The sequence below is a fragment of the Antechinus flavipes genome, chromosome 1 (assembly GCF_016432865.1).
Source record: "Antechinus flavipes isolate AdamAnt ecotype Samford, QLD, Australia chromosome 1, AdamAnt_v2, whole genome shotgun sequence".
NCBI lineage: Eukaryota > Metazoa > Chordata > Mammalia > Dasyuromorphia > Dasyuridae > Antechinus > Antechinus flavipes.
The window spans coordinates 497,110,703-497,129,614 of record NC_067398.1 but is presented as its reverse complement, the minus strand read 5'-3'; the positions used below and the strand labels follow the sequence as shown (position 1 = coordinate 497,129,614).

General features: G+C 35.7%; 1 protein-coding gene across 1 annotated transcript in view; it reads left to right on the top strand.

Moving 5' to 3' along the window:
• GREB1L (GREB1 like retinoic acid receptor coactivator) overlaps positions 1 to 18,912 on the top strand; it is a 140,203-nt gene that overhangs the window by 102,145 nt on the left and 19,146 nt on the right. Inside the window, exons 19-24 of the mRNA XM_051970360.1 lie at positions 196 to 535; positions 8,240 to 8,355; positions 10,181 to 10,425; positions 12,167 to 12,723; positions 13,754 to 13,856; positions 18,732 to 18,887. Of these exons, the coding sequence (XP_051826320.1) occupies positions 196 to 535; positions 8,240 to 8,355; positions 10,181 to 10,425; positions 12,167 to 12,723; positions 13,754 to 13,856; positions 18,732 to 18,887 (1,517 nt within the window). The remainder of the gene's footprint in view (positions 1 to 195; positions 536 to 8,239; positions 8,356 to 10,180; positions 10,426 to 12,166; positions 12,724 to 13,753; positions 13,857 to 18,731; positions 18,888 to 18,912) is intronic.

The following is an 18,912-nucleotide window of genomic DNA, read 5'->3' as shown; positions in this document are numbered from 1 at the left end:
TTCATCTGCCTTTTAAAGCCCTTCGCAGCCTAGCCACGGGCTCTTTCCAGTTTCTCAGAAGAGCATCTCAGTGTGGTGGAGCCTCAATCGGCAAAGGTGACCAGCCTGCCTTCAGTCCGACGTTGAGCCCCTCCCGGAGATGCCCGAGTTCAGCCGACTATACTAAGTAACGTCATTGTGCATGTTTTCTTTAAGGTACCCCAGGCTTCACAGCATGGTTATTCGCTGCTACCTTCTCATTCAACAGTACTCAGAAGCACTGATGGCCCTCACCACCATGGCGTCCCTCCGAGACCACAGCACGCCAGAAACGCTGAGCATCATGGATGACCTCATCAGCTCGCCAGGAAAGGACAAGAGTGGGCGGGGGCACATGCTGATCATCAGGGTGCCCTCGGTGCAGCTGGCCATGCTGGCAAAGGAACGGCTGCAGGAGGTGCGGGACAAACTGGGCCTCCAGTACCGCTTTGAAATCATCCTCGGGAACCCGGCTTCAGAACTCCAAGTCGCCAGCCACTTCGTAGCCCGCATAAGGGTCAGCAACAGATAAGATGTTTCCATCCTTCATGTTTCCAGTTATTCAACCCAGTCTAGCATGGATGCCTAATTGATCTTTGGTTTAATTTTTAAAATTTGTTTTTAGGTGTTTTTAGTTTTTAGTTTTGCTAAGCAATTGGGGTTAAGTAACTTGCCCAGCCTCACATAGTTATATATAAATATAATTTTATATAATTTATATATAATTTTATAGTCCGTATAAATATATTTTATACATGTTATAATTTATATTATTATATAATGTTGTAATCCATAGAAATATATTTTACACATAATATAAATTATATTATAATCGAATTTTATAGTTTATATAAATATATTTTATGTATAATATAAATTATATTGTGATGTAATTTTATAGTTTGTATAAATATATTTTATATATAATTTATATAAATATATTTTATATATAATATAAATTACAACATAATTTATATTATAATATAATTATATATAATTTTATAATCCATATAAATATATTTATACATAATATAATTTATATCATAATATAATTTTATAATCCATATAAATATATTTTATATATAATTTATATCATAATGTAATTTATATATAGATTTTATAATCTATAAATAATTTTATATGCACTATAATTTAATTATATTACAATATAATTATATATTTATAAAATTTATATATTTTGTGTGATTTATTTATATAACATATTTTATGTATAATATAATTCATTTATATTATAATATAACTTTACATATTTATATATAATTTTACATAATCATTTTATATGTTATATAAATATGTTATATATGTTATATTTATGTAATTACAAATATGTAATATTAATTTATATAATATATCATATATTAAGTATATAAATACAATGTATCATTATATTTATATATAATATAAACTTACACAAATATATATGCTTATATATAATATATATTTAGATAAATATGTATAATAAGCTAAGTTTCTCAGGCTGCATTTGATCTCAGATTTTCATAACTCCAGGGCCAGTGCTCTATCCACTGCCACAATTCAGATGCTCCAAAAATTGATCTTTGCAACAGCTATGAACAAATTCATTATTCAGTATTATATTCTATGTTTAGTATTTAATCTTTGTGACAGTTTTAAGAAAGGGGACAACATGTATAGTATAGAGAGGAAATAATAATAATAATAACCAGCATTGATATAGTGCTTTATATACGTTATCTCATTTAATACTCACTACAACTCTATAAGGTAGGGTCTGTAATAATTTTTATTTTATAGATAGGGAAACTGAAGCTTAGGTTAAATCCCTTGGGCAGGGTAACATAGTAAATTGGTATCTGAGGTGGGATTTGCACTCTGACCTTCCTCATTCCAAGTCCAGGGTTCTGTCGGGTCTGCTGCTTAGCCTTTGGCTCTGTATTTAGAGGACATAGATTCAGATTCTGTCTCTGACACTGACCATGTGATCTGAGCTCATTCAGTCTCTCTGGACCTAAGATACTTTATTTATAAAATGAGAGAATTGGATTAGATCCCTCTGAGGTCTCTTGCAGTTCTAGATCTATGATTCCTTTTTTGAGGGATGTAATTATCTTTATAATTATAGATATAGTTTTACAACTATACTCCGAGAGCAAGAATTATCCCAGCCTCACCTAGCCTCATTCCAATTAACTTCAGTTTTTAACCTATCTTGGCTGAACTGCTCCCACCATAGATTCTACTGAGTCTCATTAGGTTCTGTTATTTCTGGGATGTCTTCAAGAAAAAGATTACTTCCTGTCCCTCTTCCCTACCCCCCACCACTTCTTCAGTGGTGGTATCTTCAGACTAGTATTCTGATTAATTCAATTTCTTTTAAAACTTATTTTTATAATTTTCCCCAATTATATGTAAAAACAATTTTTAGTAGTCATTTTTACAAGATTTTGAGTTCCAGATTTTTCTCCTTTTCTCTCTCCCCTCCCCTTTTCCTAAAATAGTGAGCATTTTTTGTTAAAGATATAAAAATATATGTGTGTGTGTGTGTGTGTGTGTGTATACATACACATGTTTTTGCCTGATTTTAAGCTCAGCCTCTGGTTCAAGGATCCTTGTCTTCAGTTATCCTGCAATTTATATGCCTACCCAATAATCAAAAGGAAATGGTACAGATGAAAGCAAAATATTTACAGCCAGGACATTGATTCAAATCTTAATTCTGCTATTTACTATTGTATGATTTGGAATAGTTTCTTCATCTATAAAATAACTAAAAGAATTGATCTAAATAACTTCCAAGAGTTTTTCTGGCTCAAAAATTAATGTCCCTTTTAAGCATCTTGAGTTGGTATTCATGCTACGGGTACAAAAAAGGAAATAGCTATATTTGGTCTAATATTTACTGATTATTCAAGATGAATGAATATAACACCTTTATCTTATTATAAATAAGGAAGGTTTATTTCTCTGAAATATCAAAGATCCTATCTAGAATATTACCCATTCACTAATTTTCTTCTGTAAAAAGCATTCTGTGGAGTGCCTTGTGTCATGTTGAACAGCAATTGAGAACATAACATAACAAACCAAAAAGTAGAAGAAACTCTTGATTTTTACTAAAATCAGCAATCTTATTGAGTCATGAAGTATGGTACTTTTTGGATAAATATCATATCTCCCTCTGATTTTTTGTTGGAATATGATACATTTGCAATTATGAATAATAGTAATTTATGAGATTTTAGTAAAGTGACATTGAGTTCATGGAATGTTACATATGTTACATATCATTTTTTTCTTATATTTCTCCTAAGTTCTAAGACTTGTAATTATTCACAAAATCTCAGATCACATAAGTGGCAGTTTAGATCACCATTGCAAACTCCTGTTGCTTATAATCTGCCACTGGCTATTTGGAGCATCTGCACTTTATCATAGTTTGGTCATTTCTGACTCTTTGTGACACTATTTGGGGTTTTCTTGGCAGTAGTTTGCCATTTCCTTCTCACAATCATTTTTATGAATAAGGAAACTGAGATAAATGAAGTTAAGTGCCCAAGGTCACACAGATAATAAGTGTCTGAAACCAGATTTGATTTCAGGAAGATAAATCTTCCTGACTGAAGGTCTAGTGCTATGTCCATTTCACCACCTAACTGCAAGATTTTAAGATATTCATGGCCTAGCAATATATTAAGTATGTTGCCCAGATTAACACTTGATAAATATTTGCTGAATGAGATGTATAATGTATATACTTTTTGAACAGTGATAACAAAATAAGGAAGGTGAAGGACTTCAGGCAGGTAAGACTACTTCCTTGTGCTTCGTGTCCTGGTGCTGCAGAGTAGTGAGAATTAGAATTAAAGATATTTTCTGATTTCTTTTCTAATAAATACTATCCTGTTTTAATTATCCTTTTATCCATGCTAACTTGGTGGCTTATTTATACTCCCAGTCACTAGTTCAGAGTCCCTTAGGAGAAAACTAAAACATATTAAAGCTATTTTTTGCACTAACAAAAATAAAAGTGAAGGGTCTTTAAAGGCACTGTTAGATCTGTCCTTTAAAGCTTATATTGACTGTGAAACTCTCAAACCGACATCCTATTTAATTGCAAAGTCCCAAAGATGTGAGTTTAAAAACACATCCCAATCCAGAACTTCCCAATGGACAACTATATAGTTTGTTTCATCCATAACAAGTTCCTTTAAAAAAAACAACTCCAAAAATACAAATAGTCACAGGGCCCAGACCCAATCTGGTTCTCCTTTCATTGGAAATATTGAAATAGAATTTGTAAAATTACTTTTTGTTATTAGAAATCTTTTTAAGGAGTTGGGCTCAGATGATCTCTTAAGATCCAAACAAATCTGAGATTGTGAATCTATGTGAACCTTCCAAATGCTTCAAACCAGCATAAATCAGGGTCAGATCATCCATGTGAATTCAGTATTCCACACTCAACCAATCTAGGCTTGCTTCCTGGTATAGTCCCAGACTGCTAGAATATCCTTAGATAATTTCAATTTCGGTCTTGCACTGTGTTCCACATAGTATCCCATGACTCCAGAACAGCTCTAGAGATACCTTGAAAGAACGCCTAGATAGTACACTTAAACAGTTTGTATTATCACCTACTCTTCCAGGTCCCAACCCAACTCCCTCCATGTCAAAATGACTTAAAATCTTAAAATTATAAGGACAGATCAAGACCCTTTTGGTAACCTCTTCTTTTATCAGAGAGGGAAGTAGCTATGTGAAAATATTCTAAGATCTTCATACCATAGGCAAAACTGTAGCAGCTCAGTCAAATAGTCCAACATTTACCAATTTATTTCTTTACCATTTCCCTCCCCTTTTAAGGGTGGAAGTAGGACAATAGATATTGTCCTATCTATTTCTGTTACACTGTCTCAATTTTAACTGCCCTATTTTATATTGTATTCGGTTTACTTGCCTCAATTTCAAAAGAAATGGAGAGAGAGGCAGGTAGCAAATAGAGAAAGAAATTTCTCTAGAACAGATGAAGCCATTAAAAAAAATAGGCTTCCTTGACATTGACCTTCAAGGCCATTTCCTGGCCTAAACATTTAGCCACACTGTTCTGACATTTATAAAAGTGATAATGTTTTAATGTTTAAAAACTCCTTTGGAGGGCAATCTCATTCTAAGTCCGTGATCAGTTGGGAAAGATATCTGGGCAAGTAACATTGTAAATGAAAAAATACTTTTCTGTGCTACTAGCCAAGATTATAAATGATGTTTGTTATTTTTTATCAAGTTTTGAAGACAAAACTCCTTGTAGCTGTTCAGTGTAGCTACTGTTTTCCCACCATTCTGACCTGATTCTAACATACTTGGCAGTATAGTAGACTGATGAGGTTCCCAGAAGAATCTCTTTAAATCCTGTAGATAAGAAAGTAATGAGCAATCAGCATCAAAATAAACCCTGAAGTGCTTAAAAAGGAAAAAAGAAATAAACAGCATCATTCCTCTTTGAAAGAATTTTCTCACCAAGGTAATTCGGCAAATATGCATCAATCAAATGAAGGAATATTGAGTTCTCTTTCATGTGGCAAATATGTGGGGAAAAATATTTTCCAAAAGCATCTTTTTCCTAAAGCTGTTTTATTTTTTTCTTTCTGATGAAATTAATCATAAGATTCCAAAAGCCCTTCAAACTAATAACTCAGAATGGTTGGTTCCAAATGACAGCTAAACAAATTGGGCTATGCTCTTCTGCTTTCAGACACCTGTAGTTGGAATTTCTTTAATGACAGTTTCAAATTGAAGGAATTGTGGATACATTTATGAAGATTAGTTTCCTTAATATGTTTTAAATGATTGTGCATGTATAACCTATATCAGATTGATTGCTGTCTTGGGGGGAGGGGTAGATAAGAAAGGGAGGAAGAACAAATTTGAAACTCAAAATCTTACATAAAATGAATGTTGAAAATTATCTTTACATGTATTTGGAAAATATAAAATATTGTTGAATTCAAAAAAAGGAAGGAAGGAAAGAAAGAAGAAAGGAAGGAAGGAAGGAAGGAAGAAAGAAAGAAAAGATGAGCATAACGCTCTCAGAAAAACCTAGAAAAACTTCCATGAGTTCATACAAAGTGAATTGTACTGTGTACAAAGTACAAAGTAACAGCAATAATATAAGATGATCAGCTGTGGAAAAAAAAAAAAGATTAGTTTCCTTTCAATAGATTTCCATTCTTTATCAGGACATAAGCAGATGAAAATTCCCATTCTCTATCATAATATTATTTTATTCAGTGGCTTTTTAAAATTCTAGTTTTTACTTGTCACCCACTGATTATTTTTAAGTGTATAAGTGTTCTGAATGCATGCATGACTGTATTTTCATCATTTCCCATATCATTCTTCCCTGCTCCTTGGTTTTCACTTTTGACTATCAGTATCATCAGACCTTAGAAACAACTATAGGACTCAGTGGATAGAGTTCTGGGCCTACAGTCAGAAAGACTGGAGTTCATTTTCCTTTACCCACTTACTAGCTATATGACTCTAGACAAGTCACTTAACCACTATCTAACCTTTATCTAATGGAAAAAGAAATGATAAACCATTCCAGTATCTTTGAAAAGAAAAACTCATGGCCTGCATTAGCTATGATCCATGGGGTCATAAGTCAGATACAATTGAACAATAGTCACTAAGCCAGCCTAATTCTTGCTGTATAAACCCTTAATGGTAGCATAAACACAAAGTCTTATGAATTTTATTTCAAAATAATAATAATTGTAGTTATGCTAGAGAGTGAACTTTTTGTAGCATAGTACACAACTAAGATGGAAATAACATGATTATCATATTTGAAAATCTTTAAAGAAGTTATATTTTCAGTCTTTAGGAGAATAACCTTTTGGAAAGGCTAGTAAGTTTGAAGTCCTAAGTAGCAATAGTTTATGTTGTTTGACTTAAAAGAAATGTAGCAATTTACAATTTTTAAACTAAAGCAAAGCAAACTTGACAAAGGAAAGGCAAAGAGCTTCTAAGAAATATTTATTTGGTGATTAATTTTCTGATTGAAAGTAGTATCTATTTAAATGAAGTTTACAAATTCATCATTTATATATAAAGCTGCCTTTTGGGAGTCCAAGTCTGCAGGTATTTATTTATTGGGATTATTAAGTTGTAGGCACTGTGCTAAGCATTGGAAATATCAAATATGAGAAGGAAAAGAAATATAGTCCCTAAATGCATCTAAGGAACTTATATTCTGATGGAGAAAGACATGACATAAAAGAAACCTGTCAGGTTGAGGGGTGAGGAAGGAAAAAATAAAGATACCAGGTACCAAGATGTTGTAGAGAAAGTATGGGAGAGTCAGATGCATAGCCTGAAGAACAAAGATGTGGCTGACCTTAAATGGAGATTCTGAGAGAAATCAGTCAATCAAAGAGAGCAGCTGCAGGGCACTTCCAGTGTGTGAAGTCCGGGGCAAAGTGAGCTTCCATGGTGAAGAGTTATCTATGACATAGTAGAGGAAGACAGGAGAGTCCAGAATGCAATTTAGAAAGCAAGGAAAACTTTTTCAGACAAAAACTCCAGGGTGTTTATTTGTGAAGAGAGTGTCTTTGGGGTCATTTTCATTGTTAGACCAGATGACCGAAAATGTATAATGTTACCTATTTCATCATATTTTATATCACTATAAAATTATAATAGCTAAAATTTGTTTTATTGTTCAAAATTTACATGGTGTTTCAAATATATGATCTTGTCTGATGCTCACATTAGCTATTCTCTTTCCTGTTAATAGTAATCCAGTGTTAAAAATTGGAATGAAAACTATGTCACATTCTGCCTTAGACTGAATTGATATTCCTCTGTGGGATAGTGCATCCCTGTATTACAAGAGTTCTTAACTCTATAGATGAGCTCCTCAGAATAATGTTTTTAAAAGCTTAAAATAAAATACATAAGATTATAAATAAAATCAGTTCCATTTGGATACAGTTGTCTATCTATCTATACATACATATACATATGTATGTATGTGTATATATATATATATTAAGTTCATAGACTCTAAATTAAAAATTATCAATCCCTCATATTCATCAACTAAATGTCTTTGGGATTGTAACCTTGTCTAGAATTTAGTTCCCCAGATTTAAGTGAAGATGGATTTAACTGAAAATAACAGAGGCTTAATTTTATTAAGTGAATTTTTTTTTTGCAGAGTTGGAGAAGAAATGAACAAGAAGAATGGGTTCCTCGGACCTATCAAGATTTAGAAGGTTTACCCTGTATTGTAATATTAACTGGAAAGGACCCTCTTGGAGAAACCTTTCCCAGGTATTGTTTAAACAACCATTTCTCACCTTCCACCAGTCATTATTTAGAGTGAAAGGTTAAGGCCAAGAGAAGTTAATAATGGCCACCTATTCTATTCTTTGTGCTTAGAGCACAGCTTGGTAAAGAAGGATAGGAAACATTGTCTGGTTTTCTTCCATCTGTAAGATCCAGAGGCTGCTACCTTAAAAATAAAAGATATCCTAGTTTTGGAGAAATCCACAGGCTTAGAAGAGGCAACCAGATGGGGAAGGCAGCTGCACAAGAGAATATTGCCTACTGTGAGTGAAAAAGTACCCTGTACTCTGGGTGGCTGAAACAATATATCCTGTTGACCTGTTAGGTCTATTCCTGTTGATTCAAATATGTAACACAAATGTGTTTTGCTTTGGAAACATGTCATCATTGCCTCCTCTTCTTCTTCTTCTTCTTCTTTTTCTTCTTCTTCTTCTTCTTCTTCTTTCTTTTCCTTTTTCTCCTCCTCGTCTTCCTTCTTCTTCTCCTCCTCCTTCTCCTTCTCCTCCTTTTTTTCCTCCCTTCTTCCTTCTTTTTAGATTTATACATGTACATTCATTTTTTATCAAAGCTTTTTATTTTCAAAACATATGTATGAACAATTTTTCAACATTGACCCTTGCAAAACCTTGTGTTCCAATTTCCTCCCCATTCTCCCACCTCTTCCCCCCAGACAGCAAGTAATCCAATATAATATATTCATTTTTTTAATCTACTTCCATATGAGTCATGTTGGGAGATAAAAACCAGAACAAAAGGGAACAACATGAGAAAAACAGGAAGAAAAAAAGGTGAAAATAGTCTGTTTCAATCTGCATTCTGTCTCCACAATTCTCTCTCTGACTGTGGATGGCATTTTCCATCCAAAGTTTATTGGAATTGCCTCAGATCACTGAATTGCTGAGAAGATCTGAGTCTATCATAGTTGATCATCGCACAGTTTTATTGTTGCTATGTATAATGGGAAATAATCCTTCTTGAATAAAGACCATATTAAATTTGTGAGCAAAGTCTCACAGTGTGAGGAATTAGTCAAATTAGCCTTTCATGGATCATTTAGTAAAATGTTTAATTATCACCTGAGAGAAGTTCAGGAAAGGAATAATGTGACATAATGGATGGAGACAGAGCCTTGAAGCCAGGAAAATTTGTGCTCGGGTCCTCCCACCTTTGACTTGTACTGATCTGACCAATACTAGCAAGTTGTTGGACCTTTAAAATTTTAGGAAAGTAATTAACTTGTGTTGACAGAGGAATTTCCTCAACTGATCTGGAAATTTCCTATTTCAGAAGAATCACACATCCAGCCCCTATCCTATTATTGGGGGAGAGGCTACATTTTTAAAATTTGGATGCACCTGAACCTTTAAGAAAAATCCATGAGAATGCTGTCCCAGTGCTGAATTTATAATCTAGAGAATGACAGACAGACAGAGCCAGAGATGGAGAGCATCCCTTACATCCTCACTCATTTGTCAGTTTCAGAGGAGGAGCCTATAAGTGTAGACAGCAATAGGAAGGATTTTTGCCTCCCTGGGTCAAAACAAGTCCCAGAGAACCACATTGCTGGAGCAGTAGCCATGTCTACCTCAGTAGTCTCCCTAAGCAACCCTATTCCCCATGTACTTTTTTGTGGAGGTGAGAAGTGTCATTGTCAGTGATAAAGAAGGGATGGAGGCGGAAATGGTACATGTCCCATACCAGATCCAATAGACATTTGAAATATCTCTTGCAAATAAACAAACGTTTGTACAAAGCTGTTTCCATTCAAAATGCAAAGTTCAGAAAGTGAACACATTTGTTTTTTAAACAGATCCTTGAAGTACTGTGATCTCCGGTTAATCGACTCAAGCTATTTAACTCGAACAGCCTTAGAACAGGAGGTGGGCTTGGCATGTTGCTATGTCTCCAAAGAAGTCATCAGAGGGCCCATTGTTGCCCTGGATCTTAGTGAGAAGGAGCATGAGAGAACCAGCAGCAGTGAAAATGACTCTGATGAGCTGCTGATTGATTTGGAGAGACCCCAGAGCAATAGCAGTGTAGTCACTGGAACATCAGGTTAGTGATTTGTTCATTTTTCTTATGTCTTTCATTAGGAGGGATTCTCCAGGCAAAGAGGCATAAGGTATAAAGAATTAGGAAGGGCTAGCTAGGACTATAGAGCAGATAGAATTTGATTTTGCTTTTACAGTACCTTTCAATGACCTCAGTCACAGAGTTCTAGAAAACAATAATTAGTAATATAACAAAGCATTTCATGAAAAAGCTGTTAACCACCCAGAGTATTCACATCCATTTTCACAATTTCCCTTCATTCTTAAGAGTATCAAGAAGTAGGGGTAGCTAGGTGATGCAGTGGATAGAGCACCAGCCCTGAAATCAGGAGGACCTGAGTTCAAATGTGACCTCAGACACTTAACACTCCTAGCTATGTGACCCTGGGCAAGTCACTTAACCTTAATTGCTTGAGCAAAAAAAATACTGAAATCGTGCTGGATGTTATGGTAGGGTACAATGTTATTTGTCCATAGCCAAATTCTTTCCAGTGCAGAGGCTTTGAGCTTATGTTCATTTGCTGAAATAATTTGGCTAGCTACTCCAGTGATAAATATTAACCCAGCTATGATGTTAACATTTTTTCCTTTACCCAATATGCCACCAAATTGGTGATTCTAAGTAGAATATGGGTAATTTATATGGGCAGCCTTCTTCTTGGCTGTGTTCTAATGAGAGTGATATAGCTGCTAATAGATTTTCATTTCCCTACTGCTCCCCTAGACCTCTTTGCACAAGAACTGGTTGCTCAAATGTAATGGGGGGAGAGAGTAATCGAGTCTCAGGATTCTCTTTGAGGTAGTGAAGTTCATTACTGAAAGTTTATAAGAATCCTCCAGGTGATCTGCAGACTACTCTCTTATATAAATATTTGTAATGTAATGTGAACAGAATTTGATCCAGATTAATAGTCTGCTTACAATTACATAGCCAATTAGTACCTCATCAAAAACAATACTGCTTTTTTATTCTGGTTGGTATTTTTTGGTAGTAGCTGTTGGGAATCAGCGAGGAAATGATCCCTAAAATCTTCTGCCCTTCCAAAGATGATTTAGAGATTCAAAAGGTATGGAAAACACTATTCTTTTTGGTTGTGGTAACACCTTGCTCATTGAAAAGCCAATAATATTCTCTATCCAGCCTCCATGTTCCAGAAAATGCTTCTAGCTTATTGGTATTACACATTCAGGCTCAGTGTAGTTCCTCAAGAGACACAGGGATTTTGAGTAACTAGTTTTTTTAAAGTAATTTCCTTCTTTTATTTATTTTAAAAATTTATTTATTTTTATTTTAAAGCTTTTTTTATTTTCAAAACATATGCATGGATAATTTTTCAACATTAACCCTTGCAAGACCTTGTAGATGGCAAGTAATCCAATATATGTTAAACACTGTAAAAAATATATGTTGAATTCAATATATGCATATATATTTATACAGTTATGCTACACAAGAAAAATCAAATCAAAAAGGAAAAAATGAGAAAGAAAACAAAATGCAAACACCAACAAAAGAGAAAAAATGCTATGTCATGATCCACACGCAGTCCCCACAGTTTCTCTCTCGGTGTAAATGGCTCTCTCCATCACATCGGAACTGGTCTGAATCGTTGAAGGAATAGTTTTGATTCTTTACCACCAGGCAGCCAACATTGCCTTCCCCAGACTCTGCAAGGTTGGGCAGTGCTCCTGTCGAGCATCCTTGATGGGCGGTTGTGGGACGGTATCTGTTCTATCTCTTCCAGGTTCCATAGCAGAGAACGGAGTGAGCTCCTCTTGTGCAGCCCAGAAGCAGTCCTCAACCCACAGCTTCCACAATGCAGCCAACAGCTCGAGGCTTGAGGAAGGCGTTTCTCCGGAACCAGCCACGGGGGAACCCCTGAAGCAGGAGTGTGACTCCCTGGGCCATCAAATGGCAAGCAGCACCAGCTCCAAGCCTTCCTCTTCCTCCTCCATGTCCCGGACTTTCCAATGGCCAGGACAGCCCAACAAAGACTGCCGGTCTTTGCACATGTCCCTTCCACGCATCGTGATACTGTCCAAAGCCGCCTACAGCCTCCTGGGCTCTCAGAAGAGCGGACAGATGCCCTCTTCCTCCTCACTCCTTCCCCACGCCGACGTGTCATGGGTGAGCTCTCTGAGACCCTTTCTGCACAAGGACATGACCAGTGAGGAGCAGTCCCTCTACTACCGACAGTGGACCGCTGCCCGGCAGCATCACGCTGACTACAACAACCAGGGGGATGCCACTGGCTCCCGGAGCTTCCATCCCCGCAGGCTGCTGCTCACAGGGCCCCCGCAGGTGAGTGCCCTCTTAACTGGGAGAAGTGGGCAGGGAAGCCAGAGACCCATTGTAGGATAGGAACATCTAGGAATGGCATAAGGGATGACCTAGAGAATAAAGGTCACCTGGTAATTAAACTGTTGGAAATAAGCCAAGAATATTATAAAAGAAAAACAGAGCTCTCTGCTGAAAAATCTCTATCATTTCCTATTGCAAACCCCACCCACCAAACCAGAAATAATCTATGTATATCCCCAAAAAAATTTCCAGTAGGGAAATTAAATAAATTATATTATTATAGAACATTATAATACAATTAAAATTTCCAGTACGAGGAACATAAAAAATATGAAAAGCTCTTTAAGAAATAATCCAAAGCATCAGAACATAATACATATGATCAAATAGTTAATAATAAGCATTTTAATATTTGCAAAGCACTTTACACATGCTATTTCACATCAAGGATAAAATGAAAGGTATAATAATATGATAAAATAGTTAATAATAAGCATTTTTATATTTGCAAAGCACTTTACACATGTTAACTCACATTAAGGATAAAATGAAAGATAGATGCTGTAATTATCCTCATTTTATACATGAGGAAATTGAAGCAAACAACATCAGTTGCCTGGGGTCACACAGCTGATAGGTATCAGAGATTGTATTTGAATTCAGGTCTTCCACAACACCACATTGCTACCTAATGTGATTTGTCCTAGATGATCTCTAGTATGTCCTCCAAGTCTAAATTTTATAATTCTAAAACCCATCAGTTTTACCCATAGGTAAATGATGAAAATGATGATGAAAATATTTTATTGAATTGCATATTTATTTTATATTATTTTGTTCTTTATAGTAAAGGTTGTATTTTATGTGTTTAGAAAAAGAAAAGAAATAATATCCTTATTATAATCCCTTCTGAGTTAGAAATAACTGATGCCTTTTTTATGCTAAGGTAATATTAGTTTATTATTAATGAAATTTTTTTTTCCTTTTTCCATTCTGTTTTCCTCCTTCTGCTTCAAAATGATTTCATCAGGTGGGAAAAACTGGCTCCTATCTGCAGTTCCTCAGGATTCTCTTCCGCATGCTCATCAGGTTACTCGAGGTCGACGTATATGATGAGGAGGAGATTAACATCAGTAAGTGTAGCACAAGCATTCTCAAAGGCCTTTTTGTGAAGTAAAATGTAGAAGGGAAAGAAGGGAGAGTATAGATTACAGAGAAAATTAAATTGTCCCATGTTTCTGACATCCTCTGGAATTTCATTTGTAAAAGCCTTTTGAATGAAGCCTTCTTTTTTACTCCCACAGACATCATACTGAGTGAATTAATAGATGCCTAGTAATTTATTTGTTGAGTGAATGAATGGAAATGAATGGAAAAGCATTTGTTCACTACTTACTATGTGCCGAGGACTGTGCTGAACACCAGAGAGAGAGAAAAGTGAGCTGCTCCCTGCTTCTGAAAGAATTTTATATTCTAAAAATGGGAGAATGTAGAAAAATATAAAAGGTTTTGCCTGCAGGGAAAATGGAAAGGCCTTTTAGATTATATCATCAAGGCAGATGGTAATGAGAAGATCAAAGAATTGAGAATTGTGGGATAGGATAAAATTTAACGTGTCCATATTCTCACGTTGTCCAAGGAGCCAGAATGTATTCTTAAGTCAGCCTCTGTCTCTTTTGGGCTTTGTCCCTATTTTTATTAAAAAGGCAATTAAACGGCTAAAGAAATTAGAATTTAAAATCTTTTTCTTATTTCTAATAAGATATAGGGAACAGGGTTTGGTGAGGACAGTAGTCAAACAAATGACTCCAGTTACTGGTAATGATAAAAACTCAAGTTTATGAAGTGCTTTAAGGTTTATAAAGTTCTTTGCTTTCAACCCTATAAAGTAGGCAAAGAGAGGCTTTTTTGTTTGGGTGAGAAGGAGAAAGTTCAGTAAGTTAAGGCCTTATCTCCCCATATTTCTTTTCCATTTTGGTCTCTCTGTTTTCACTCTCCTGAGTGTAATCATCTTGCTCCTTGGTCTCAAGTCTAACAATAAGATTGGATACTAGGGAGGAAATGATCTCCTAACTTGCTTATACCTGTTATTATTAGAACAGGTCTTGTCAAAGAGGACCAAGACTTCAAGGAGGTAATACCATGACATACAAGTGAATTGGATTTAAGTTAAGGAGGATTGGGCAAGGTCATCTGCCTCCCTTTCCCCTCCAGAGCTATTTGGGTCCAGTGGCCAGATATAGATTGGGATGACTGGGCCTTTTTAAGCTAAGGTCTTTAACAGATCTCAGTTTGACAGACAATTTCCAATTAGTCATTTAAACTAGGTGAGAAATGAGGCCGAAAATGGTTTCTATTACCTACTCAAAAATATGTAGATATAGTTATATAATCAATTTGGGAGGAGAAGATACTCGGGGTTTCTGGCCAAAAAGGAAACAATTATTACTTACATTTACTCTGAGCCAATCAGAGCCCAAACTGACCAAGTGGGGCTTGGCCTGAGACCTATTGTTGACCAATCAATGAAAGCCAGAGTGATTTGGATTTAAGGCATGATTCTTAAGAAAGAAATCTATCTGGCAAACCCCATCTAGAAACAGAGCAGATGCTAGAGTACCAGGAATATGCTAGAGTCAGCTAGTATTAGCTTAGGAGAACTGATTGTTAAAATTTTCTTTCTGAGCACTTGTACCAAAGAAGTTGGCAAATGCTACAAATCCGGGTTTGATTTATTATCTTGGTGTGTAGACTTAGAAAAAGTGATGGAGAAATTAAAAAAAAATTTTTTTAATAATTTTTATTTTTAAGATATATACAAAGATAGTTTTTAAAACCTTACAAAACCTTGTGTTCCAAATTTTTCTCTCTCCTCCAGACAGCAAGTAATTAAGTAGGTTTAATTTAACCTAATTCTAGATCAAATATATCTTCTAAACATATTTCCTCATTTGTCAAACTACACAAGAAAAATCAGGTCAAAAAGAAAAAAAAATAAGAGGAAAAAAAAGCAAGTAAACAAGTTGAAAATATTATGTTGCGATCCACCTTCGGTCCCCATAATCCTTTCTGGATATGGAGGTGGCTCTGTCCATCACAAGTCTGTTGGAACTGGCCTGAATCACCACATTGTTGAAAAGAGCCATGTTCATCAGAGTTGATCATCACATTATCTTGTTGCCATGTACATTGTTCTCTTGATTCTGCTCATTTCACTCAGCATCAGTTCATATAAGTCTCTCCAGGCCTCTCTGACATCATCCTGCTGGTCATTTCTCATACAACAATAATATTCCACAACACTCATATACTATAATTTATTCAGCCATTCTCCGACTGATGGGCATCTACTCAGTTTCCAGTTTCTGGCCACTACAAAGAGAGCTGCCACAAACATTTTTGCACATGTGGGTCCCTTTCCCTCCTTTAAGATCTCTTTGGGATATAAGCCCAGGAGTAACACTGCTAGATCAAAGGTTATGCACATAGCCCTTTGGGGATAATATTGAGAAATTTTTGATAATAGAGATTAAACTTTAAACTATTGTGCATACTTTTTTAAAAAATTAATTTTACAGAAAATCATTTGTTAAACATTTACCAGCTCTTTCTTCCTCCCGTCCTCTCAGTCCGCAACAGGAAAGGTCTATGAATTCTGCTTCAATATAGATTAGACCTTTAAGTTCTAGGCTGCCTTAGAGTCATTTCTTAAAATTTATACAGAGAGAGAGTTCACTCCAAGGTAGGCCTGAATTAGATGAGCCACCAGAGATTAGGCAGGTTACTTTCTGATTGCCCTGAGACATTGTTTCTCAGTAATGTGAAACATTACTCTTATAATACTTTCCTTTTTTCCAGATATATAAAAAATAAAGTGAGCTGAAACCTCTAGCTGAACTCTGCAGACTATGTCCCTGGCATGCTCCTAAATGGGCCTGGAGCAGACCTCTAAAGGCTATTCCAGACACAAAACTAATCCTTCAAGCCTCTGCCCTGGGGCTAAATTAGAATTAAATTTATTTCCAGAGTATAAGGGCCTAAAATGCTCTTAATCCCAGGCATCTCGTTACTCATAAAACATCCCCAATGCCCCCGAAGAAACCTTACCATCGTAATTTCTTACTTCAGAAGATTCCATGCCATTCCACTCAACCTTTATTAATGCTACTGTGGGCAAGGTTCTGTGGAATCCATGATTTTACCACTGAATATTCCCTCTACTTGTATAGATCACAGGGGCTAGAGCCACAGAGGTGGCTAGAAAGCATTGGGCCCAGAGGCAGAATCACGTGAGTTTGAATCCAACATCGTTTATTAGCTGTGAGATCTTGAAGCAAGTTACTTTACTGCTGCCTGCCTCAGTTTCTCCAACTATCCTAGAGAGATGATAATAGTATCTACCTCCCAGTGTTGTTGAGAGGATCGGTGGAGATAATACTTATAATGTGTGTTTAGTTTAGTGTCTGGCACAGGGTAAGTACTATATTAAAAATGTATAGTTCTTTACTTTATACCTTTGTTTGTGGATTTCATGAATTACTCTAGCAAAGAAAAAATCACGATGGATAGCCTTCCAGTGATTAGCTAATGTGTTTTGTGTATGTCTTTAGTCAATTTTCAGTGTCTTGCTTTTCATAACTCCATTTGAGGTTTTTTTTTTTTTTTTTGGCAATGATTGGTGTGTGATTTCCTTTTTTAGTTCATTATACAAATAAGGAAACTGAGGCAGACTGTATTAAGTGGGTTAACACAGCTAGCATCTGAGGTCAGATTTGAACTCATGACGATGGGTCTTTCTGACTCCAGGCCTAACATTCTACCCACTAAACCACCCAGCTAGGCTAGTCCTTAAACAGATCATACAGTCCATCATCGACTTATATCACTTGATGGTCTGATCTCACTAAACTTTTGTCTTCCAGGAATAACCTTTGAGAACCCAAGACCACCTCTTTGGCAGAATGTGACACCAGACTAAATAGAATTTTAGTGATGATTTCTGTATCATAGCATTACCATTTAATCCATAAAAATGACTTTAGGACAATTGAGCTATGAACAAGGCAGATAAGAAAAATCTTCTATTTTTTTTTTCCTAAGGCATTTGGGGTTAAGTGACTTGTCCCACAGCTAGGAAGTGTTAAGTGTCTGAGAACAAATTTGAACTCAGGTCTTCCTGACTTCAGGGCTGATGCTCTATCCATTGCGCCACCTAGCTGCCATGGAAAAATCTACATCTTTTAAAAAAATGTTAATTTTACTTCTTCCCCCCATATTAAGATAGATGTAAGTTGACTTTTGAAAAGCCACACTGAAATATTCCTGCAGCTGTGTTCAGGGATAAATAAATAATGTTACTATATAGGATAAAAGGGTAATTCCCATAATCATGTTTTTTTTTTTTTGGAAACAAGTTTGCTCTTTTTCTTTGTCACTAAAAGTTAATATAAATTATTTTTCCATGCTTACAAATTTTGACTATAGCATTCCATTCTGAAGAAAAGATTTTGGGAACGAACACATGTACATTTGAGGACCCACATGAATTTTACAATTGAAAAGACATTAAGTTTGAAAGATTCTACATATGTGCAGTTCTAACCTGGTTAAGCTAACGGCTCAGAATGTCTGGGGGTGAGAAATGTTTGGTATTAAAAAGCCAGGACATTGGGAAAGTTCAGGCAGTTCCTGCACAGTTAGCTGCTGATTGCCAAATGTATTATGCCTCCTGCAATTGTATGGTGATGGGCCTGGACTTAGAACCTGGTTCCATAGATTTCTAGATTTCTGAATCAAGAAACAAAGGCCCCAAAGCTACATAATAAAGCTGCATTTTTTCAGTGCACAGCTCTGATAATAATTATTCTGATTATCTCCTAACCCTGTAACAGAAGATCCCCCATTTTTCTGAAATGTCTCTTTTTTACCTCTTCGGTCTTTTTTTTTTATGAATTTCCTTTCTTTCTGACTTGCATGAAGTTGACACCTCTGTCTGATCTCTACTTTAGGTCACAGTGAGAACAGTGAGATCACTCTGTCGGAGAGGGATCCCTGGCCCGACATTGAGAACTTTGGCAAAATGCCTTTTGATGTCAGTGTACATGATCCCAAGTACAATCTGAGGAGTCCAGTGTTCACTGAAAAGTTGGCTGGAATCAAGCAAGGTTAGTGCAGATTGAATCATACTTT